At 40.0% G+C, this 25,888-nt stretch overlaps 1 protein-coding gene across 14 annotated transcripts in view; it reads left to right on the forward strand.

Annotated features, from left to right (window-relative positions):
• The window catches only part of TASOR2 (transcription activation suppressor family member 2), an 83,125-nt gene extending 57,237 nt beyond the window's left edge, over nucleotides 1–25,888 (forward strand). For 9 of the 14 annotated variants that reach the window (XM_064369063.1, XM_064369066.1, XM_064369061.1 and 6 more), the window contains 9 exons: nucleotides 772–1,651; nucleotides 3,274–3,703; nucleotides 7,972–11,826; nucleotides 18,636–18,761; nucleotides 19,532–19,685; nucleotides 20,879–20,984; nucleotides 23,543–23,724; nucleotides 24,724–24,838; nucleotides 25,198–25,888. In XM_064369063.1, coding sequence (XP_064225133.1) covers nucleotides 772–1,651; nucleotides 3,274–3,703; nucleotides 7,972–11,826; nucleotides 18,636–18,761; nucleotides 19,532–19,685; nucleotides 20,879–20,984; nucleotides 23,543–23,724; nucleotides 24,724–24,838; nucleotides 25,198–25,201 — 5,852 coding nt within the window. In that variant the 3' untranslated portion in view covers nucleotides 25,202–25,888. Of the gene's footprint in view, nucleotides 1–771; nucleotides 1,652–3,273; nucleotides 3,704–7,971; nucleotides 11,827–18,635; nucleotides 18,762–19,531; nucleotides 19,686–20,878; nucleotides 20,985–23,542; nucleotides 23,725–24,723; nucleotides 24,843–25,197 lie in introns of those variants that run through there. The other 5 variants (XM_064369058.1, XM_064369060.1, XM_064369055.1 and 2 more) reach the window with 3 other exon arrangements.

The raw sequence follows: 25,888 nt of genomic DNA on the forward strand, positions 1-25,888 counted from the left end.
CTTCATAATAACAGCATTTAGGAAGGACTAATTAATGTCTTGAAAATACCTAGGGAAACCACTGGCAAATATAATTGTTCTGATTAAGGGCATATGGATAGATCTGATTCTCTACATAAAGGAAAACGGTCAGTAGATTTACTCTTTCTTGGATAATGTAAAAAAAATTTCATTACCAAATGTTTTTGGTAATGAAAGCAAAATTTTAAAAGGTATGGAATTAATGATTCTGAATACGCTTATGACTTCTAATTTTTTATTTCTATTACATCATGTAATTAAAGATTTATATAGTTAAAATTATTTGAACTTAGGTGGTTTCTCTAATAGATCACTTGTTCAGGGAAATGATTGCTGAGAATGTATGTTAGCAAACTTTAATACACACTTGAAACTTCTATATGCCTAGCCTCACTAGATTGTAAACTCCTGAAGGGCAGGACCCTCATCCTTTTTCTTTTTGTTTTTTTCTGTTTGTACATTTTTTTTGAGCTGAGCTGTATGTCTTGTGTGTAGTTCATTACATATGTTTTTGAAGAGTAATCTCTTTCTAAATTAATATACATATTCCTTAAGACTTGTCCCTCTGGTTTAATATGTTATAAGAGATCTGAGGGTTGGAAGATACCTTAATCTGATAGTAAATTTTTAATAAGCACTATATGTAACGTAAGTTTTTCTGGAACATGTTTAGTTAGCCATTAATATGGCAAAGAATTCTATGACAAGCAAACATAATATCTCTCTTTTTTTAATTCCTTTATACTGAAGTCAAAGGAGAAACTGTTTCAAAGCTTCAGTCAGAAATTTCAAGAGATGGTCAAGAAGATGGGATCAGCATAAATAATGTTCAATCAGAAAATACCACAGTGGCTCACAATGATCTTTCTGAGAACTCCATTGTCAACTATGACTCCCAGGCCCTAAATATGTTAGCTGATCTAGCATTAAGCTCTGCTACCCCTTCCACACCAGTATCTGAGCCTAGAAATCTTCACTGTTCCTCTGAATTGCCACAGAATGATATTTTGCTCTCTAAAGAAAATTCTTTGCTAGGTACATCTGACCATGAATATCATAGAGGAGTTAAAAGTCAAAAAGGTGGATTACTACCTAACCCATCCTCTGATAGGAAGAGTAATTCTGGGTCAGACTTAACTGTTAGCCAAAATGAAGAAAGCTTGGTTACTTGTAGTCAGACCCCTCCTAAAGCCCAGTCAGCACTTACTGAGGAAACACTAGAATCTTCAGATGCAAGCCAGAGCTCTTCTGTTTCTGTGGAACATTCATATGCTCTGCTCCTTACAGAAGAGTTAAAGAAACATCTTCAGGAGAAAGAGACACCAAGCCCTCCCTTTCCCAAGAATGGGACAAAAAGCTCTGAAGCAGTAACCCCAGTGGGGAAAGTCATGCCATTTCGGCATCAGCCCGGCCTTTTGCTTCAGCCAAAACTTTCTGACGAGCCTGTGGTGAAGCACAAGGATCGACCGAAGTCTTCCAGTGCAAAAGAATCTTCTTGCTCTCATATAGTGTTTAGCTGTGATGACTCCGTTAAGATCACTTTCAAATGTGAAACAGAATATGCATTCAGCTTAGACAGCAAATATACCAACCACCCACTGGAGAAAACTGTAGTAAGAGCATTACATGGGTGAGTATGAGTGAAACTTGGTGAAAATGGATGAAACTTTTCTGTTGAGATGAATATAGTGAGAGGGGCACACTTGTGCCAAACTCTGGAGAAGGAGAAACAAGTGTTGTGTATAAAACCAGTAATTTGATAATAACAACAAGCAAACATGTTTCCTGGCAAGTAAGAGTAACAGGCTGGTTTTCCCCTGTGCTCACATGGAGAACATTTTAAAGATAACTTTAGCCTAATGAATAGCTTTCCAGTTTGCAGTGCTCCTTTGTAAGCCCCTGTGGCTTTTGAATTTCGATTTTTAGATGAGATCTTAATGTAAAATAGTGTGAGATTTAGAAATAGTGGTTTACAGACTGGATTCCAGAAGAAACATTTTAAAAATCACTTGTAGCTTGGTAAATTGTTCAGATTGATAGGAGTAAGCAGTTTCACATCAGATTGTTCTATAGATCTCCCTTAAGAAGGAATCAAGGCAATAATAGCAGAGTGGTGAACAGCACAGGCTTTGGAGTGTAGACTAACCTGGGTTTGAACCCGGGTTCTTTCCCTTTCTTACCTCCTGTGACCCTGGGCAAGTTTCTTGCTTCTGGACAGTGCCTCTCAATCTTAATTGTGTGTACCGCTCATCTGGAGATTGCATTGAACTGCAGATTCTGATGCATTCTCCTTGGGGAGAGGTCTGACATTCTGCATTTCTAACAAATTTTCAGGTGATATCAATGGTGGGTGACAGTCTGGTCAACACTTTTGAGTTTAGTAGTAGCTGTATCTTGAGATTACATATATTGGGACAATAGTAATAATAAATGGTAAATATCACTGTTAGCAAGAAGCATTCATTAGCTATATGAAATGACATTCAACTCCCTATTAATGAACTATTTCACATCTGACTAAATGGACTCTACAGCTGTCAGGCTCTCTTCTGTGCACAAGTTTATATATACTCATAAGGGTCATTTCCTTAGAACTTCCTGCTTAGCTGTTGCCCAACTCTGCAGCCCCGCTAACTTATCCTACTCCAGCGATCTGGCATCCTTTTGCCTGCCAGGTGGCCAGAAATGTTTTCTATCTCCCCTTACAGTTTCATGATATTTTTCAGAACTGTAATCTGAAAATAGTATAGTTCTGTTGAATTGCCCAGAGAGATACTTTATCTTCAGACTATCTCATCTATTAGAAGAGAGACACAAAAATGGAAAATAAATGAATCAGCCAGACTTAACAAAAGCATGTTGATGAGGATTTGGGTATTGGTGAAACCATTATTCACATGATTAGTATTCTATGTACAGAGTGAATTTGTATGGTGTAAAAGACATGTGCTAAACTAGGAGTCAGGAGATGCATGTTTAGATCATGGTTCTGCCATGCAGGTTTTGTGATTTGAAAGAAGGCAATTACATGTTCTGATTCTCAGTTCCTGTCTCTGTAAAATGAGTGGGTTAGACTGATAATTATTTGTCAAGTCAACTACATTTTTACTCATTCATGCTTCGTATCTGTAAATTTTAAAAATAAAAATATAAAAACTAAGGTTAATATCGGAGGCACTTGTTTACTATAAGGTAATCAACTAAAATAACGACTTACATTGATTTTCATGTGTTCTTTCTGTAAACTTTTAGGCCCTGGAATACTGATTTGCCTGATAATGTGGAAGAAGTGAAGCTTTTACTTCATATGTGGGTAGCTCTGTTTTACAGCAATCAGAACAAAGTCATACCATCTTCCCGAAAGGTAGTAGAACATAGCAACCCAGCAAAATTTGTGTCTATAAATAGCATGTTAGAATCTTGTGAGCTCAGTGAAATTGAGGAGTCCCTTGGTTTGGAAAGATGTTCTGCAGACCCTCTATTGGAGACTAACGAAATTTCCAGGTGTCATGCTGCTGAAGTGTCCTTCCATGATCCTAACTGCTTGCTTCCTTTCATTAAAACACCTCCTACCCGAGGCTTGGAACTCTGTGTACAAAATAAACAGAAAAAAACATTTGCAAGAGAGTGTCATCCAGTTATCCAAGAAAACCAGAATTTCATCTGTTCTTATAATAATGAGGTATGTAGGGCTGAATACTGTTAAATGTTGGCATTATTTTTTAAGAAAAAATATTTTATATGTAAAATTACATTCAAAACAAAGCATTTTTAAATTTTAGGACAGCGAATTCTCTAGGCATGTAAAGAATTATTACACCAAAAGTTTAGTTTTTGTGAAGTGTCCTCGAATTGTCTTCAGGTAGAGCTTACCTGCCATCCTGATTGAAAAAACCAGAGTAGAAAAATGTCACAGAGTCCTGGGCACAGTGGCTCACACCTGTCATCCCAGCACTTTGGGAGGCTGAGGCGGGCAGATCACAAGGTCAGGAGTTCGAGACCAGCCTGGCCAACATAGTGAAACCCTGTCTCTACTAAAAATACAAAAAAAATTAGCTGGGTGTGGTGGTGGGTGGGTGCCTGTAATCAGAGCTGCTTGGGAGGCTGAGGCAAAGAGAATTGCTTGAACCTGGGTAGGTGGAGGTTGCAGTGAGCCGAGATCACGCCACTGCACTCCAGCCTGGGCTACAGTGCAGGTGAGACACTGTCTCAAAAAAAACAGAAAAAGAAAAGAAAAATGTCACAGGGTCCACATGATCTGGGAGCCCACTGTAATTGTGTCACTTATTAGCTTAATAATTTGAGGCAAATTGCTTGTTTGCTTAGTTTTTAAAAGAGGTTACTAATACCTGTCATGTCTTATGTAGAATATTAAGGATCAAATATAGCAATAATAAATATTAGACATACGTTGATATACCTTAAAGTAACTAAAATTAATTGTATTAAAATTATTTTTGAAGACAGATGCCAGAATAGTAAAATGCCAGACCTGTGAGAGAAGATCCCTTGCAAATAACTATTTGTAAATATGGAAAATATACTTTGTTTTGTTCCATTGTTCTCAACTGATACTCAGCCAGGCCGATAATCCAGCTTTTACCTGGAGCAAATCTAAAAGTTGTTTACAAAATTCTAAGTAAATGAATTAACAAAATTACCTACCTTTTAAAGCTTTCAGCCCATATTTGTTCTAGAATAATTTTACTTGGGTTTGGGCAGCACCTATGCCTGTCTTAACAAAGAGTAGACAGTGTTCTTATACCTGGAGTCACTGGGGACTTGAAGGTCCTTGGGTGAGCCTCACAGAACCTGTGAATATCTTCAAGTGATTGTCACCATCATCAGAATTAAAGCTTTCTGGGGCACTATGTGCCAGATAGTCAGTGTTCTAAACCTTTCACTCACATTAACTCAGTTCATTCTCAGAACAAATAAGGTAAAGACTGTTAATCTCCTCATTACATAGATGAGGAAACTAAAGCATAGAGAAGTAAAGAAATTGCCTAAAGTCACATAGAAAAAATTGTCAAGCCAAGATTTCAGTCTACAAAACCGAAATGTTAAGTATGTATGTGCTTTTTTTCTGAAGATGGGGTTCAGCAATTCCAATTCTCAAAGAATTACATAAAATACAGTTAAGAATCACCACCTTAGAATAAGAACATATAATTTAGGGGAGATTTAGATTACTACATATATACATGCTAGTTTCTTATAAAATGCTTTTTGTTGTGGTAATATATAATTATCCTCAGTACTAATTTAGCAATAATTTTGGCAAGCCTGACTGTTCAAATCAATGATTCCCAACAATATCCTTTGTATGTACTTATATAAGTTTTTGTTTGTTTGTTTTGTTTTGTTTGTTTTTTTGTCATATTGTTGGATGCTGTGCCTGTACTTGAAAGGCACACACTTGTGCTATTGCACTCCCTCCACCAGTGGGCACACTGGAATGTGAAGAGGATTCTAGCATGATAGGTACTAGAAACCAAGAGCATGGTGCTGCTAGTCATGTGTTTTTAGTTGAGCATTCTTTCTGAATTATCAGACTTTATTTTAGAAGCATTATACTTTACCTGTAGTAAAAATACATCTAACTATAAATATATCAAGATTGTTCGTATTTGCATTTCACTAAGACTACAGCCATGGTGAGATTCAGGACTGAGGCTAAATGTTACCAGCCACATGACTGGGAGGGCCATTAAAGTTCTCAGAAGGACTCTGACTATCAAGACTTTTCTAACTCTTAAAACTCTGGTGTCTCAGCCCCACTCTGCTGACTCTGGTTTATATCTTCTTTAAGACAGAGACTTTGTTTTGTTATGTTTTGTGTTGTTTTGAGTGGGAGTCTCTGTCGCCCAGGCTGGAATGCAGTGGCTTGATTTCAGCTCACTGCAACCTCCGCCTCCCGGGCTCATGTGATTCTCCTGCCTCAGCCTCCCAAGTAGCTTGGACTACAGATGTGCACCACCACATCCAGCTCATTTTTGTATTTTTAATAGAGACAGAGTTTCACCATGTTGGCCAGGTTGGTCTGGAACTCTTGACCTCAGGCAGTCCACCTGCCTCAGCCTCCCAGAATGCTGGGATTACAGGTGTGAACCACTGCCCCCAGCCAGAAATTTTTTGTTTGTTTGGTTTGTTTTGTTTTACTGAGACAGAGTCTTGCTCTGTTGCCCAGACGGCAGTGCAGTGGTGCAGTCTTGGCTCACTGCAACCTCCGCCTCCTGGATTCAAGTGATTCTCCTGCCTCAGCCTCCCAAGTAGCTGTGACTACAGGAACACACCACCATGCCCAGCTAAGTTTTGTTTTTTTGGTGGAGGCTATATTTCATGGTGTTGGCCAGGCTGGTCTCAAATTTCTGGCCTAAAGTGATCTGCCCGCCTTGACCTCCAAAAGTGCTGAGATTACAGATGTGAGACGCCACACCCCACCTAAGACAGAAATGTTTTTAACAAGAGATTTGGAACACAGTTCCTGACTTCCAGTATGTATGCTTCAAGACATGGCATGCAATTTGTGAACATGGTGTTCCCAGCATTACAGAGGTATGATCAGTTGTATAATCAGTTCATCTTATCCTATCCTGGACAAGACCATGGCTCTAAATAAAACAAAAAACACCAACCTGCTGATGAGGTTCTCAGAACTGTCCTGAGATGATAGCTCTGCTAATGTTTAACCTAAATCCTGGTTGCTACTGTTTAAGTCAATCCCATTAGTTGAGTTTATAAATGCAAACCAAATTGATAAATTTTCAGTTCCCCTGTAGAATAGGAGGTATTAAAATGAGAAAGGAAGTATCTCCAGTTTTGTGCAAAGAAGATAGCTAAGGGATGAGGGGCCTTTATTTACAAGAATCAGTGTACTCTGAGTACAGCAGGTAGTAATTAATTTACTTTGTTGCCTCATGGGAAGGTTTCAGACGATGGTATACTTATGGTCTAATTGAAAACTGATGTTAAAAACATTCTTTGCTTTTTAAAAATTATCTTTTAGGCTGGCCACAGTGACTGACACCTGTAATCCCAGCACTTTGGGGGAGGCCAAGGTGGGTGGATCACTTGAGGTCAGGAGTTCAAGACCAGCCTGGCCAACATGATGAAACCTATCGGTCAGGAGTTGAAGACCAGCCTGGCCAACATGATGAAACCTGTCTCTACTAAAAATACAAAAATTAGCCTGGCATGGTGGCATGTGCCTGTAATCCCAGCTACTCAGGAGGCTGAGGCAGAGTCACTGGAACCCGGGAGGCAAAGGTTACAGTGAACCGATCACTCAACTGCACTCCAGCCTGGGTGATAAAGTGAGACCCTGTCTTAAAAAAAAAAAACATCCTGGCCAACGTAGTGAAACCCTGTCTCTACTAAAAAGTACAAAAATTAGCTGGGCGTGGTGGCACATGCCTGTAATCCCAGCTACTGGGGAGGCTGAGGCAGGGGAATCACTTGAACCAGGGAAGAGGTTTCAGTGAGCTGAGATCGTGCCACTGTACTCCAGCCTGGCGACAGAGCAAGACTGTCTAAAAAAAAAAAAAAAAAATTCTAATCTCATTTATTAAAAACAAAATCGAGTGCTTTTTCTCTAGTGCTACATTTCTGGATTAAGTGGTGCTAATCAGCAAACAGGCTGCATTTTAAATTGTCAGTGGTCTAGCTATTTTTCTTCCAAAAAAAAAAAAAAAAAGCTTCACAGTTAAGAAAGTTTCGGAGCTCTTCTCTGTGTATGGTTTTAAAAAAAAATCCCATTGGGGGATATTTTAAGCCTGCTTCAAAAGAGGGAGTTGCTCGATTTGTACCCTGTGACATTCTTAGAGATTAGAAGATTCAAAAGAACATTCACAAACTAAAATTAATTTTTGTCTTTTCTGTTCTTCACATATGTAATAGTTTAAAAAACATTTATTTGACTGATTTTTTTTTTTACTTTGGTCATTTCAGGTAATTGGGGAAGAAGCTAAACAAGAATCATCAGATAAACTGGAGACTTCTAATCTTGTGCTTTCTAGTATTGGAACTACACAAACTAATGGACCTTCTGTTCCTAGTGAAGAAGAAATTTTTCAGCCACTGGATAGCACAAGAGTTCCTTCTTACAGTGGCACTGTTACTCAAGCCACATTCACCAGGACTTATGATGGGACTGGTAGTCAGCCAGTGATGTGTCAGAGCTCTGTGTACAGCACCCTTGAAAACAAAGTGGATGTTCTTGATGCACCCATACAAACAAAAACAGATGCTTTACAGGACTGTATCCAACATAGCAGCCCCATAAACAGTGAATGTCAGCCTTCCTTGGAAAGAAAATATGATAATATGGAGTATGTAATGATTAATCTGGAGCCAGTTACTCTCCCCTTTGAAAAAAAAGCATATGTACCAGTACAGACAGAAGTTGTAAATACAGCTGATGAACCTACAACCTTTAATAATGAGTTGATTAAGCAAGTATCACCTGCTGCAAGCCTTAGACATCCTGTATCCACCTTGGATAAAACACAAACACAAGGCCTTAGGGACATTCCCTCTCTAGTAGTGGCAGGACAGAAAGGCACTAAGTACCTTTGTGCATCCTCAGTAGGTAGAGAGACACTCAATAAAGAAATGTGTTCATTACAGAAAGAGATGCCTCTTCCAGTCTCACTACCGTCTGATAAAGCAATGGTAATGGAGGCATTATCATTAGTTAAAAGTTCTAGTTATCCATTACCCAGTGAAGAAGTGAGATGCACTCAGGATTTCCTTTCGCAGACTCGGAGTCTTCTCGGCCTGTCTTCAGAAGGACTTCTAGAACTGACACAAGTTGAAGTTGACTCATCATCACCCTTTCCCTCCTTGGGAAAGCAGTGTTCACTTAACCGCATTTCATCTGGATGCTACACACCAGGTGACTTTTTGGAACTAAGGAAGAATGACAAGAATGGTCCAAATATTGAAAAGATGAATTTCAAAGCATTTGATTCAGTATTTATCAAACAAACAAACCTGTCTCTGAATAGAGAGATCAGCCTAGAGTTACCAGAGGAAGATTCTGACATTGACTTAGCACTAACAATATCACCACCTACAAGTCCCGGAGAAGAAATGCCAGCTGGTGAAACAGAGCAGCTTCAGGAGCCCCCATTCTCAAATTTAGAACATCAGGATATAGCTGAGGAAATAGGTAAACCAGAAGAGGTGGCTCTCATAGAAAGCAGAGAAGTGAATTCTGATCATGAGTCAGTATATCCTGCAGTGTCAGAAGAACCAGTAGAAAATAAGGACAGAAAAGGGGATAATTTACAACCAGTTACTTTAATACTTTCAAAAGAAAACTGCACCCTTGAGATTGCAGAGGAAATTAATGTGACCTCTGATTTTCCCTTTGATCCCTTAATTGAGGAAGTATCACCAGCTTCTAGTCCTGACCCTCCAGTGCCAGTTAAAGAGACACGACCATATCAGGCTGTGACTCCATGCATTTTAAAACTTCATGGTACACAGTGTGAGAAGAGCAACAGAGTCTCCCAGCGTAAGTCAGAAGATTTAGGCATAACAGAAAAAGAAAATGTTTTTGTTGGTCCTACCCATCCAGTGGGACAAGATAATTTTACCCAGGTACAACAAATGCAGGTCTCTGCTGAAATGCCTCTAATAATAACTGATCATCCAGGAAGAAAAGGTAGACCCACCCTTCCTGGTAAAGTAACTGAGGAAATTGTCTCAAGTGAGCATGATAAGGATTTATCTTTCTCAGGAAAGGTTCAGTGCTGTGGTAGGGAGTTAAACCAGCCTGCCTCAGCTGCTGAATACAGAGGTGACTTCAGTCCTACTCCTGAAAAATTGGTAAAATCAGGAAATCTGTTGCAGCCAATTAGTGTAGAGAACAGAAATTTGGACCTGAAACATCTTGTCTTGGAGTCCAGTGAACCTCCATTTGGTCCTAGAAATGTTACTGAAAATAAGTCTTTGTCTAGCACACTGGTTTCCACAGCTGCACCAAGTGTTACAGTGAATGTGTCAGTAAAACAGCAGGCTAGCTCTAAAAGCAGTCAGAAAAATCTCTTTAGCAGTGATTTGAAAGCAGATGAAGGCATTTATCCACAGGTGAAGTCCTTGAAAGCTGCTTCAGTTGACAGAGCTTATTCTGCGCAGGGATGCATGTGCTCAGTGGTCCCAAGACTTGGTTCTTCCTCAGACAGTGGTACATTAACCCATTATGTAAGACCAATAAATGCAGAGCCTGGGTTTCAGGCACAGGAAATACCAGGAGTCAGAATGGCCAGTTTGCTTAAGAATGGTGAAACTGAAGCTGAGTTACCCGAAGAAACCACAGGTCTAGGCACTGATGGCCCTCAGTCCAACACCACATCTCTAAAAGGTGAATGCGAAACCATGCACACACTGCCAAGTGTGTCAACGTGTGAAACAAAGGAGCTGTTGAATGTTGGAGTTTTCTCCCTTTGTGCTGGTCTCTACCAAAATACAGCAGACACCAGGGAAAATCTCAGTAAAGAGCCTTCGGCCTCCTTTGTTTCAGAATCTTTTGACACTTCTGTTTGTGGAGTATCCACAGAGCACATAGAAATTGAGAACAGTGAGGAGGGGCTCAAGGCTGAGGCTGGTTCTGAAATCCTAGGCAGAGATGCAGAGGTCAGTGTAAATTCCGACATGCATTATGAACTGCTTTCTGGAGATTCTGATCTAGACCTGCTTGGTGATCGTAGAAATCCCAAATTAAATTTGGAGGATTCTTATGCTTTAAGAGGTAGTTACACCAGGAGAAAAAAAGATGTTGCCACAGATGGCTATGAATCATCGTTGAAAATCCACAACAATAACCAAGAGGACTGGGGATGCTCTAGCCGGGTACCAGGCATGGAGACAAGCCTTCCTCCCAGACACTGGACCACAGGGATAAAGAAAGAAGAGAAGTGTGTGCCTCATTATGTCCAAATCCGAGATGTCCACGGGATCCTCAGGACTTACGCCAACTTCTCTATAACAAAAGAGCTCAAAGACACCACGAGAACTTCACACAGCCTGAGGAGGCACCCAAGTTTCACTGCAAGCTGTGGCCTGCTCAGCTCACGGACAAGCACTTGGCAGGTGGCAGACGACCTCACCCAGAACACTTTAGACCTGGAGTATCTGCGTTTTGCACATAAACTAAAACAGACCATAAAGAATGGGGATTCTCAGCATTCTGCCTCCTCCACCAGTGTCTTTCCAAAGGAGTTACCTACTCAGAGCTCCACTGGTGCTTTTCCTTTGACAAAAATATCTGAGGCCCCAATTCTGCATCCTGCACCTAGGAGCAGGAGCCCCCTTCTGATAACAGTTGTGGAGTCAGATCCCAGACCACAGGGGCAGCCCAGGAGAGGCCACACAGCCAGCAATCTGGACAGCTCTTCCTCTTGGAGAGAGAGATGTAGTCACAATAGAGATCTTACAAATTCTCAAAGAAATCAGACTGTTTCATTTCACCTCAACAAACTGAAATATAACAGTACATTGAAGGAATCTCGAAATATTTCACTTATTCTCAATGAGTACGCCGAATTCAACAAGGTGATGATGAATAGCAACCAAACTGTTTTTCAAGACAAAGAGTTAAATGATGCTTCTGGAGAAGCCACTGCTCAAGAGATGTATCTGCCTTTCCCAGGACGGTCAGCCTCCTATGAAGACATGATTACAGACTTGTGCACCAGTTTGCATGTCAAACTAAGAAGTGTTACGAAAGAGGCTTGTAAAAGTACCTTCCTGTTCTACATTGTTCAAACAGAAGACAAATCATTCTTTGTAAGAACAAAGGTAAAGTGCCAGCCATGTCTTACATATTAATTGCTTTCTAATTTTAGTTTATTTTACAAATAATAAATTTAGCATGTTTGCCATCAAAAAGAAATCATGGTATGACATAGTATTTAAGTTTCACAGCTTAGTCTGTCTGCATACTGAATGTTTCCTGCAGGATCTGCCATTTGTACTATATTTGAAATTAGTATTATGTTCCAGAATTAGGGCAATGACTAATTTTTCTTCACAAAACAGTTACCATTGTAGACATGGCCATACTTCAAATGTAAATACACACTACAATGTTAAAATACAGATTTTTTCAAAAAGTACTATTACCTGTGTTCCTCTGGATTGTGGATAGTCAAGTAGACCTCTTTTGATTTTGGATATATTCTTTGTCTTTTTCTTTTTCTTTTTTTTTTTTTTTGAGACGGAGTCTCGCACTGTCTCCCAGGCTGTGGTACCATGGCACAATCTAGGCTTACTGCAATCTCCACCTCCTGGGTTCAAGCAATTCTCCTGCCTCAGCCTCCCGCGTAGCTAGGACTATAGGCGTGTGCCACCACGCCCAGCTAACTTTTTGTATTTTTAGTAGAGACGAGGTTTCACCATGTTGGCCAGGATGGTCTCGATCTCTGACCTCGTGATCCACCCACCTCAGCCTCCCAAAGTGCTGGGATTACAGCCGTGAGCCACTGCGCCCGGCCTTATATTTTTCTTTTAATTTGAATGTTAGGATAGCTGATGTTATGGTGAGTACATGGAGTTACATAGTCCTTAAATTTAAATAATGAAACCATGGTGAAATTCTGGCATGAGCAGAGCCAGAACCTGTCTTGATTCATCATTAACTTCATTGTTTATCCTCTCAGAATTTATTTTTCTTCTATTTGGGGTATAGACAGCATTTTTTAAAACTTGTTTTTAATAATTTTAAATTTTCATAAAGTTTGCAGAAATAGTGCCCTTTACCTAAATAACCCAATATTAACATTTCTGAACCATTTGTAAATGTGTTGCAAATACTTAAATGTATATTACCTGAGTACAAGGATACTCATTTTTTAACCACAGAACAATCCTATAAATCAGGAAGTTAATATAATATTAATGTGACCATCTCTACCAACCTCATTGTAGGTCCAGGATCGTAGGTGTATAGAATTGTCATGTCTTCAGTCTGGAATAGTTCCTCTGTTACTCCTTGTCTTTTATGACCTTGGCAGTTTTGAAGACTGTAGGCCAGTTATTTGGTAGAGTTTCCTTCCATTTGTGTTCATGTTGTTTCTTTGTGACTTAGGCATTTTAGATGCGAATACTCATGTAGATGTCATGTAGGGCTCTTCTCAATGCATTCGTTGTATCGGGAGGCACCCAATGTTGATTTATCTCCTTACTGGTATATTAACTTTTTCACTTTGTTAAGATGATTTCCTCCAGGTTTCTCCAATGTAAACTTAAGTATGTTGAACTTAATAAGTCGGGATATACTTAAGACTATATGAAATCCTATTCCTTATCAGACTTTTATCCACTAAATTTAACATTGGTTGATGATTCCTATCTGAATCAGTTATTACTGTGATGATTGCCAAATAGTGATACTGAAATTCCATCTGCATTTATTTGCATTCTGCTATAGAGCTTTCCCTTCTTTTCCATTTGTCTATTCTTTCGCTTATCTATATCACTATGGACCATGGCCCATTTTGTTTTACTTAAAGGATTATCATCTGTTTCTTAATTATTTTAACACTTAGAATGTCCCAGACCCAGCCAGTAGGAGTCTCTTAAAATTGGCTTCTGTGTCCTTATGACAATTCCCCATAATTCTTTGGGCACTTCTTTACTTTGGGATGTAACATAATGTTTCAGGCTTATCTTGTATTTTCCTTGCCCCAGCCTTGAAGTCAAGCATTTTTCTAAGGAGCTGACTCTTTGGTGAAGAACAGCATGTTTTCACCACCTAGGGACTGGGTGAATGAATTCAGTACCATGGGTATCTTTGCTTCTAGGTCCTCTCAGCACATAGAACCAAGAAATATACATACGTACATACACATGTCTACATCTGTATTTATATATAATAAGCAAAAACAGAGGGGTTCACACACATCCCCAATTCCAGTCCAGTACTGCCAAGTTTGTGCTAGCTGCTTTCTCCATGTATGGAGCTCCCTATTGAGTTATTGTCACTCCCAGGTTCCCCTTTCCCATCCTCCTCCCAACCCCAGGTACAATGAGACCCCTCACTGAGGCACTCACCCTGACCTTCCCAAACTCCCTGACCTGAGCGGGCCAGCTGCCCTCCCCCTACCCTTGCAGCAGAAAGCTCCATTCAGATGCCAGCAGTCCTGTTTTGTATCTACCTCAGAGCCCCAACATGTGCAGGTGAGGGGGATGTTGCCTTTTTGTTATGATTCTTATAGTCTAATGGGACAAGGAAAACACTGATTAAAAAGTCACACAAATAAATGTAAAATGAAAGTGATGGTAAATGTGATGCAAGTGCCATGAGGATGCATTGAGGGCAGTTGACCTTGCCGGGGAGGTATTTCCTCAGGAAGTGCTGCAGCACAAAAAGAGCATAAGGGGTCTGCACATCGCCTGCAGCACTGGACATGCTGTGTGTCGGTTCCACGTGCCCTGCTAGGTCTGTCTCAGACTTCACTTCCATCACTTCTGCTGATTCCTGCGCTAACTTCAGAATGCCACGTGGGAGTCCATGGGGACTGGATTACTAAGTAACTCGTTACCCAGGCTGTCCCTCATTGTCGCTCTTGTTACCCAGGCTGTCCCTCATTGTCAGAGTATCCCTTGGGTGCAGGGTCACAAGGGCACTTCTGATCTGCAGTACAGAGGCCTCTGCAGAAACCATAGAGTTACAGAAAGATTTCTCAGTCTGCCCTCCTCTTCCCATGTGGAGGTGTGTAGCTGGCAAACACACCACAGAGAATGGCCTCTTGGTGCTGGTGGACTGGTCAGAATGAGCCATGTCAGCCAGAGGCTTGGGCTTCGGCTTGGCTGGGTTGTGGGAGAGAACAGCCTCACAGTTCATGTGGCAGTGGCAGGGCCTTAAGTCACGCTAAGCTATTTAGACTTCATCCTGAGGTCGCTGAGAGTCACTGGAAAGGTTCTATTGGGTTTTTTTCCCCTACCACTAGACTGCCAGAGATAGTTTTTTTAAAAGATCTTTTTAAAGGTTTATTTTTCAAGTAAAGCAGCTGGAGTAGGAAAGGATTTTTTAAAATCTGTAACTGGTTGTAAATCATTTTAGAAGATCTTTTAAGAAACAAGTAGCATCATATTTGCATTTTATTTTATTTTATTTTATTTTTTTGAGACGGAGTTTCGCTCTTGTTACCCAGGCTGGAGTGCAATGGCGCGATCTCGGCTCACCGCAACCTCCGCCTCCTGGGTTCAGGCAGTTCCCCTGCCTCAGCCTCCTGAGTAGCTGGGATTACAGGCACGTGCCACTATGCCCAGCTAATTTTTTTGTATTTTTAGTAGAGACGGGGTTTCACCACGTTGACCAGGATGGTCTCGATTTCTTGACCTCGTGATCCACCCGCCTCGGCCTCCCAAAGTGCTGGGATTACAGGCATGAGCCACTGCACCCGGCCCCATATTTGCATTTTAGAGCAATCTCTTAGCAGATGGAGAACAGATTGGAAAAATGACAGTCACTGCCTTAACGTGAAACTCCATTGTTGCTAGAGTCACCCACATTGTTCTTCTACAAGATGGCTCCTAAATATGACTGTAAATGTTTTTTGCAAATTTGTGGAATCTGCTCTTTAGCCCAATTGTATTCTTCTTCCCCAGCCGAAGTTCTTTTTGTTCTCCAAGGTTCTTAATGAATAGTTGCCAGATTTGGTTTTGTATTTCCTCTGTTGTCTTTGCTCCAAGTTGCTTGCCATTTCAGTCAGCAGCACTGTAGTTGAAAATATATTGAATGGCAGTCACTCTCTTCAGTCTCTCTGAAGGTACCCAGCCTCCAAAAGCAATCTGGAAATCAGTTTAATTTTTTTATTGTACCTTGAATTAAGGTTAATTTTATTTGGTTAATTATATGTCCTATACCCTGACATGAGATAGAGTGACTCTGGAATCAGCCAAGTTAGCATCATGGTCATGTACATATTTGGGCGCAGTGAGCAAAATACTTGGTTTCTTTTAGCTTCCATCTTCTCAGAAAGCAACAGAGCGTGGTGGCTCACTCCTGTAATCCCAGCACTTTGGGAGACCGAGGCAGGTGGATCACCTGAGGTCAGGAGTTCAAGACCAGCCTGGCCAACATAGTGAAACCCCATCTCTACTAAAAATACAAAAATTAGCCGGGCATGGCAGCATGCACTTGTAATCCCAGGTACTGGGGAGGCTGAGGCAGGAGACTCACTTGAACTCAGGAAATGAAGATTGTAGTAAGCCGAGATTGCAGCTGCTGTGCTCCAGCCTGGCTGACAGAGTGAGACTCCACAACAGAGCAGTAATCTTAGTTCTCACTTCCTTTCCAGATCAAGTAATAAGATTTTCATGAAGAAGAGAGATCATAGTGATGCTAAGTTTTATTCATAGCAGGAGTACTTTTTTTTTTTTTTGAGAACAAGTCTTACTCTGTCACCCAGGCTGGAGTGCAGTGGTGCAATCTTGGCTCACTGCAACCTCTGCCTTCTGGTTTCAAGCAATTCTCCTGCCTCAGCCTCCCGAGTTGCTGGGATTACAGGCGCATGCCACCACACCGGGTTAATTTTTGTATTTTTAGTAGAGATGGGGTTTCACCATGTTGGCCAGGCTGCTCTCAAACTCCATAGCAGGAGTACTTCTAGATAATCTTGCTTGGAGTACTTCTAGATATCATGCTTGTTTTTATAGTGAATGTATTGTTTCATAATATTTTATCACATGGTCACTGTTTACAACAGAAAATAACAAATGTGCAAAGGTAAAAACTACTTGTCAACTGAAAAAGTGGATACATTCCAAAATAAACTTGAGTAATGTACTATCAAGAATAAAATGCTTTTATTTTATATTTAAATTTAATTTAATAGAGGCGGAGTCTCACTCTGTTGCCGAGGGTGGTCTTGAATTCCTGGCCTCAAGCAATCCTCGCACCTTGGCATCCCAAAGTACGGGGATTACAGGCATGAACCACCATGCCTGGCCCACAATGTTCTTAAAAGCTTAGAAACATATTCTGGATAATCCTTTTGTCCTGGAGAATCTTGAAGCATTAATTAGTAATGGGATGTTAGGCCCACGAGGATGGATCTGTAGACCCTTCATTACTATTGAAATCTGAGTGTGTGACAGAATAGCCGAGACCACCACAGGATTTGATGGAAATATATTCATTCAAATAATTTATTAGTCAAATAAATGAAGGCTAGAGATTCATGCTTAGATATTTCAGCAAGGTCTTTGTTAAATCTCATAAGAATTTTTTTGAAAATCAACCCTATATTTTGAATGATAAATTGAAATAGTCAAAATTTGAGTTGTTTAAAGATCCAAGGGAGCTGGGCAAGGTGGCTCATACCTGTAATCCCAGGACTTTGGGAGGCCGAGGCAGGCAGATCGCTTGAGGTCAGGAGTTTGAGACCAGCCTGGCCAACGTGATTGAAACCCCATCTCTACTAAAAATAACAAAAGCCAGGCGTGGTGCTGGGTGCCTGGAATCCCAGCTACTCAGGAGACTGAGGGAGGTGAAGTGCTTAAACCCAGAAGGTGGAGATTGGTTGCAGTGAGCTGAGATCGCACCACTGCACTCTAGCCTGAGTAACAGAGCAAGACAGCGTCTCAAAAAAAAAAAAATCCAAGGGAAACAGATCAAAGTAACACTTCATTTTTATGAAGGAAATAAGGGATAGTCAAACAGTCTTCTGGGCGTAACAGAAATCCAGAATCCTTCAGCCAGATAGATATTCAATGTCAAGGCTGGGTGCAGTGGCTCACTGCACTGCTAGAATCCTAGCACTTTGGGAGGCTGAAGTAACAGGACTGCTTGGGGCCAGCCTGGGCAAAATAGACCTCCATTTCTACCAAAAAAAAAAAAAGCTAGGCACGGTGGTGTGCACTTATAGTTCTAGCTACCTGGGAGGCTGAGGTCGGAGGATCGCTTGAGCCCAGGTCAAAGCTGCAGTGACTTATATTTGTGTCACTGCACTCCAGCCTGGGTGACAGAGTGATACTATGCATGTCTCAAAAAAAAGAAAAAAAGATCAAAATCACAAGGGAGGGTAGGGTAACAGAATTTATTTAATTATACAAAGTTACCCTCCCAGTCCAGATTATTAGGGAGCCATTCTGTATTTTTATTATACTGGACTGCACTGTAGTGGCACCATACAATCGCATGCCGTTTAAACTGCATCACCTATCTTACTCTGAGATGTAGATCCAAGGGACTGTTGACTCTAAAATCACTCCCTAAATTGATAAATACATGGGTATTATGGGTATTGTTTTTTTAAGCTCTAGAAATGCTTTGACTAGAGGTAGCGTTTTAAAAGTAAATACCTGGTATTCTCAAGGTAGCTCATCCCTTGAAGCAGATGAAACTCATTTATTTAGATTATTCTGACATTCTAAAATAAAATTAGCCTTTGATACTTTTACTTTTGAAATAATCTTCTAAATCCAGTTGTTAATAAAACCTAAGTCATTTATATATAAAAGGTGCTTATTTAGTAATAAGACAAATTGTCATTTATGGTTGCCTTGTTAGGCTATAATGCCTTTCATTATTTTAATAAACTATACAAGTAGTTCTATGGAAGTCTCCTTTATTTTAATAATGGCTATTTGAAATCTTTCAGAACCTTCTGAGGAAAGGAGGCCATACAGAGATTGAACCTCAGCACTTTTGTCAAGCTTTCCACAGAGAGAATGAAACACTCATCGTCATCATCAGAAATGAAGATATATCATCACATTTGCATCAGGTAGGTTGGAAATAATCTTTCTTACAAACAAATGTATTCTAGGCACGTAAGTTGTTCCGTAATGATCAGACTCATCACTCTTTTTTTATGTAGAAGAGAAGCCTACAGACATACTACCATTGGGCCTTTAAGCAGGAAGATAGTATACTATAGAATACTGCAGTATTACCAAGGTATTTGTAGGGTGGATAGTTAAACAATTTCATATTAACTGAGACTTAGGTGAAAAATTGCTAAATTTTTTCACCTAAGATAAATCGGCATCACTTGATGTCTAACAGTGAAATCTTGCCTTAAAACACATTTTGAAAAATTTCTCAATCATCATATTTACCAGTGAGTTGGAAGTAATTGCTTGTCCAACTGTGGACAAAGGCTGGGTGCATAAACCTGCCATTGTCAGCAGGCAGCCATTGGTGCTGGCATCGTCGGGAGCTGGAGACAAATGACAGCGAGGTGAGGTGACCTGACTGGTTACTTTTCAGTCCCCACAGCCTCAGATATGTACTCTTCCTTCATGATATATTATTCCCCACTTCGGGAGTTTGAGACCTTCTTTTTTATAAACTAATTTTGATGAGTTTGTAGCCCCTGGTGATGAGCCGAGTTAACATGCCTCATGCAGGGCAGAATGACCAGTCAGTAATCCAGGATAAAGTATTTTCAGCTGCTTCTGAACCTTCAATCTCTTGGATAGAAAAGCAAGGGAGTGTCTAAGAAAACATGCCCGGTGAGTCTCTCTTCAAAGGGGTCCTTTTCATGTCATGCAGATTCCTTCTTTGCTGAAGCTGAAGCATCTGCCCAATGTTGTCTTTGCTGGAGTAGACAGCCCTGGAGATGTTCTCGATCACACCTACCAAGAGCTGTTTCGTGCAGGAGGCTTTGTGATATCAGATGACAAGATATTAGAAGCCTTAACATTAGGTTGGTCTTTATTTTCTTTTCCTTTTTCTTTGAAGTCTAGTCAAATCAACTTCTCACCTAGTGACCTAAATACTGTTTCATCCAAAAAAAATGAGCAACTCTAAAGAATATCAGTTGGCCCCTATTGAGTGCATAACTTTTGCTCTCTGCTGTGCTGTTTTCATATAGTCATTCTCTTACAGCCGTGTTTTCCCTCTTTTAACTGATCATCATTACTACCACACTTGCTTCTACATTCCCTCCCTCTCAGTAGCGCAGCTAAGCTCCTAGTCATACAAATTCAGGATTTTATTGTATTTAGTCCCTTCACTTGCCAAGTCAGATCAGTTCCATATTAAATTTTGTGCTTAAAATCAGTCATCTCCATTTCTGATGTCATCACCCATACCATCTTGGTATCACAAAAATCTAAAAAATGGCTACTATGTCATCTTATTTAATCATCCGCTTGAAAACAGGTAATTGACTTCTCTCAGGGCACTTAAATGTGTAAAGCCTACCTCAGCTCTGATCACATTGGAAGTGATACCACTTCTAGATCAAAACAGCATGTACCTTAACCAGAGTGACTTCTACACAAACTGGGATTTTAAATATTTGTAGGCTCACACCTGTAATCCCAACACTTTGGGAGGCTGAGGCAGGAGGATCCCTTGAGCTCAGGAGTTCAAGATCAGCCTGGGCAACATAGCGAGGCCTCGTTTCTACAAAAAATAGAAATACTAGTCAGATGTGGTGGTCTGTGTCTGTAGTCCCAGCTAAGGATGGAGGATTACTTGAGCCCGGGGGGTCGAGGCTGTAGTGAGCTGAGATTTGGCCTGAAACAATGTCTTCAAAAAAAAAAAATGTAGCTTCTGTATTTAGAACTTTGGCCTCCCATTTTTCTACTGCGACTGGGCCGCCTGCTTCTCTTGTGTCACACAGTTTGTACACAGAACTCCAGTTACTGGTGACCACTCCACTGTGTTCATGTCTACCTAGTTATCTCCCACCATAGTGTGAGCAGGTGTGACTAGGTTGAGGGGCTTGTTGAGAGCAGGATGCTGCCCAACCACAGAAGTGACAGTGATGGTGTGCACTCAACCACGGGTCTTTGTCTTTTTCTTGTTTTACAAATGATCACTGGGCTTTGCATAAACCAAAAATACCCTACCAAAATTGTCATCTTCTCTAAGTTGATTCTTGTTTTGTAGTTCAACTGAAGGAAATCATCAAAATCCTGGAAAAACTAAATGGAAATGGAAGATGGAAGTGGTTGCTTCACTATAGGGAAAGTAAAAAGCTAAAAGAAGATGAAAGGTAAGGACTTGCTGTGTGTATGGTTCTTCCTACCCCGCTAGGGGAAAGAGAGAAACACCACATGTTCCATAGGCTCTAGCGTAGTGCTGCAATGGAAATGGCCTTCATCAGTAAAGAGCGTGAGGGCTGCTCGCTCTGTATTCAGTGAAGGAAGCTGTGCTGTGACCATAACCAACAGCATGAGGCATGTACTTCTCTAGACTAACAAAAGTAAGGGAGTCAAACTTAGCAGTCACGAAATGTCCATGTTGTTCTATTTAAGCCCTACTACTACAAACTGAAAAAATATTTATAAGTTACCACTATTTTAAGGAGAATGGAAAAATTAAGACCATAATCTGTCCTTAAGTCAATTGTACCCTAAAAGAGGAGGCTTATAAATAGCCAAACTTCCCTAAATCTAAAGCTTTAATTTGTAAAAGAAAAAAAAATATGTTTGATTTCTTGGCTGAAGAGAGCTGGGGCTGAGAGGTTCCTCCACATTCTCACAGGCAGGACCAATTGGAAAAGCAGACCTGACAAGCCCTTGTGAAATGAGGATTTCAGGCCCTAAGAGGTGCTTTACATCTGTTACCTCACTCAGACTTTAGCCCTAGGAGGTGGATAGCAAGTCCTCACTTTCATGATGCAGAATTGAAGCACAGAGTGGGTAACAAACATGACCAAGTCACACAAGTAGTAAGTTTTCAAGCTGGGTTTCAGTCCCAGAATGACAGAACCACTGCTAGCTGTGTATGACCTTTAAGGAAAGAAGCTCCTACGCACAGAATTTCAGAAAGGTTTTCTCTTGGAAGTGAAACTAAAAAAAAGAGCACAGGTTTCCTTGGCAGGAAAGGAGGGTGCAAAGGCTTCAGCAGGTCAAGGGTATGACCAGTTCACGGAGGACTTCAATAACTAGCACTGCAGGGGAGAATGTCAACTTCTGTAGTAAGTAGAGAAGCACATTTAAGGCTCTGATGTACCACAGCACACCTATAAAATTAATAAGCATAAATTAATCTAGCACTTCCAGGGCTTTGGGTGAAGTCATATGTCACTTAAGGATGGGGATACAGACTGAGAAATGTCATTAGGCAATTTTGTCTATGTGCAGACAGAGTGTACTTAACACAAACTTAGATGGTAGAGCCTCCTCCTAGGCTGCAAACCTGTATGTCTAAATACTGTAGGCAGATTTAATGCAATGGTAAGTATTTGTATGTCTAAACACAGAAAAGATACAGTAAAAACACAGTATTATAATTTTATGAGACCACCATCTTATATGTGGCCCATCATTGAAACATTACGTGGTGTGTGACCGTACTCACTGCTGTTGGCACTGTAATACACTCTTCAAATTATTCCACTCTCGCATTATCATTATGTATTCATGACAACTCTTCATATCCTTTGACCTTTTGTGGGATTTACCCAGAATTCTAGGTGGTTATCAGTAATTGCAAAAACCACCTCATTTCCATCTTTAGGAGGGAGATATTTGGACTACAGTTAAATATTTTAAAGTTTATACAAAATAGTGTCACCCAAACCTTAAACAAATAGAAACATACAAAAAGTTTCTATTCATATAAATAAGGATAGCATAAAAGTTGGTATCACATAATTATGTTCAGTATGATGTCAAACATATAAAAAATGTATATAGGAAAAAGGAAATTCATTCATCATGATGGTAAGAGTGATTATTACTAGGGTTATGGGAATGGGTGTGATTTGAGTTTTCTCCAACAAGCACAAGAATGTAAGCGATGAAGACTAGGGAGATGGAGTCAAGAGCAGAGACAGATGCCGAATATTTAAACGTACCGAGTTTACACATTCTTCTAGTGATGGGGTTTTCAGGGAGGCAAGAAACCAAGAAAATTCTGACTACTACCCAATTTTAATGAAGTTGGCAATCATCTGTCCACAAGGCATGAGGAAGCAGAGTTGCATTGCTCTACAAGTACACAACGCAGTAAGGCCCACTAGAAATTCATGAAAGGCTTGCCAAGCCACATGGCTTGATTGGTCATAGGTAGATGCATGACGTCCCTCTTAGAATGAGGTCCATGTTTAAAATCCACATTTACAAAAGGAGTAGGTACGGTTGATGTTTTGAGACAACCAAAATGTGTCATGAAAAAACATCAGGCTGGGTGCGGTGGCTCAAGCCTGTAATTACAACACTTTGGGAGGCTTAGGCAGGTGGATCATGAGGTCAGGAGTTCAAGACCAAACTGGCCAATGTGGTGAAACTCTGTCTCTACTAAAAATAGAAAAATTAGCTGGGCATGGTAGCATGTGACTGTAGTCCCAGCTACTTGGGAGGCTGAGGCAGAAGAGTCGTTTGAACCCCAGAGCTGGAGGTTGCAGCGAGCCAAGATCATGCCACTGACTCCAGCCTGGGCAACAGAGCAAGACTCCATCTTTAAAAGAGGAAAAAACAAAAAAAGGAAAAGACCAACAAGAAAGGCAGAGGATCTCAGGTTTGAATGGTTAAACCGAGGCAAGAAAAAGTCCTAAGAATAAAACAACTGAAAATGAACATTTTAACATTCCTGTATCTCTTTCAGAGTGGATTCCACTGCACATAAAAAGAACATAATATTGAAGTCATTTCAGAGTGCAAATATCATTGAATTGCTTCATTATCACCACTGTGACTCTCGATCATCAACAAAAGCGGAAGTTCTGAAATGTTTGCTAAACCTGCAAATTCAGCATATCAATGCCAGGTTTGCCGTCTTCCTAACAGGTAATTCACAGGCTCATTTTACTCAGTTAATGCCAAAATTGGTCAGCTCTAGGGATGTCCATTTAGATACCTGATATACTATTCATCAGATATCTAAATGGCTTGGCTTCCCATGGATACCAGAGTCACTCAACTCTGATGCTGAAGCCCTTATATAAAATGTAGTATTTTGCAGATAACTGCACAATCCTCCTATATATGTAAATCAGCTCTAGATTACTTACAATACTCAATACAGTATAGTTGTACCATATATATATTTTTTTAATTAATACTGGGGCCGGGTGCAATGACTCATGCCTGTTGTCCTTTGGGAGGCCAAGGTGGGCAGATCACTTTGAGGCCAGCATGGTGAAACCCCATCTCTACTAAAAATACTACTTGGGAGGCTGAGGCAAGAGAATGGCTTGAACCCCAGAGACAGAGGTTGCTTTTAAAAAATTTATGGGGCAGCCAGGCATGGTGGCTCACGTCTGTAATACCAGCACTTTGGGAGACTGAGGCAGGTGGATCACTGAGCCTAGGAATTCAAGGCTAGCCTGGGCAACTTAGCAAGCCCCCATCTCTACAAAAAATTTAAAACTTAGCAGGTGTGGTGATGTGTGCCTATAGTCCCAGCTACTCAGGGGGTTAAGGCAAAAGGATTGCTTGAGCCTGGGCGGTAAAGGTGGAGGCTGCAGTGAGCCATCATTACACCACTGCACTCTAGCCTGGGCAACAGAACAAGACCCTGTTTCAAAAAATTAAAAATGTACATAAAGAACCACAGTCATTTTTCAGGGATTTTTTTTTTTTTTCAGTACTTTCCCTACCACCCCCAATGGAGGCATCTATTCACAAAGCTTCAGATTTTTTCTTAGCTTGGAATCCAACATCTTTTCTCCCCTACCCCCACACTAGGGAGTTCCACAGATCCTTTTAAAAAAAACTAGGTCCTGCTATGTACAAGTAAATTAATTATATTAACCAAATTTTTTTTTTTTTTTTTTTTTTTTACAGACAAGCCTACTATTCCCAGAGAAATCTTTGAAAATAGTGGAATCCTTGTTACAGATGCAAAAAACTTTATAGAAAATATACAAAAAGTAGCAGCTCCATTTAGGAGTAGCTATTGGTAAGAACACTTTTTATGTAACTTTCCCATGTGAGTTGGAGTTGTTGATGGCAAATACTGACATTTGTGTCTAAGGGAAACAGCTGGGAAACTTTGTATTTCATGCTATAAAGTATTTAGTGGTGGAATTGCTGTTTGGCATGGATAGGAATTCCTGAATTATCACTAAAGGAAGTAACCAACCTACTTAAAATCATCCATTTTATCTAAATAATGCACATTTTCACTTACTGTTAACTTGGATTGCCACAACATAACCGTAGAATATATAGGAGTTTCCCCCATTAGAGAGAGCATCTGGCTTATGAAGTATTTCATGGTCATATTAAGAAGTTCTTACCAATTTTGTGTGTCTTCAGGTGACTCAACTACAGCCTACCTGGATATGGATGATGCCAACAAAAAATTACTATTTTCCTTTTCCTTTGGAAAACTTGTGAAGATGTGAACAGTTTTATATTTGAAAAATTAGTGTTCTACAACTTGGAAAGTTTTCATTTTTTTATATTCTGCTGAAATATGTGACGTCACAGTGGCACTGTAGTTGTTAGCTCTGGGTTGCAGTGCTAGATATTCTTTTAAATTATTTTCATTTTAAACAAGATGCCTTCTAAGCTATTGAGCTTAATATTAAAAATACAACATTTACTTAGTTGGAGCAAAAATAAGTCTATTTTAACAAATAGTTTTGTTTTTGCATGCTAATGTCAGAAAGGCATATGACGCATATTATGGTCTTAACACCCTTATAAAAACTATCTTAAATGGTTTTATTTGCTGTTATACAAACAACACTACATGAACTGAAGACATTTTTTCCTAAATGGTACAAATTTATAAACAATCAATTTTCACTTACGGTTTTTGTAAATACTACACTACAAAAATCAGCTTTGAGAAAGAAATAATCATTTATTTATGATATTGAAATTTCTACAGTAAAAACTCAAAACCAAGCAAAAAACATTTGTAAGATACATGGTATGTATGTATTTGGAGCAAAGGGTTTTGTAACTAATTTGTTTTTAAATAAAGACAACTAAAAATCTC

The sequence above is a fragment of the Aotus nancymaae genome, unplaced genomic scaffold (genome assembly GCF_030222135.1).
Source record: "Aotus nancymaae isolate 86718 unplaced genomic scaffold, 86718_ANA_hifiasm-v0.15.2.pri h1tg000083l, whole genome shotgun sequence".
In the NCBI taxonomy this organism is placed as follows: domain Eukaryota; kingdom Metazoa; phylum Chordata; class Mammalia; order Primates; family Aotidae; genus Aotus; species Aotus nancymaae.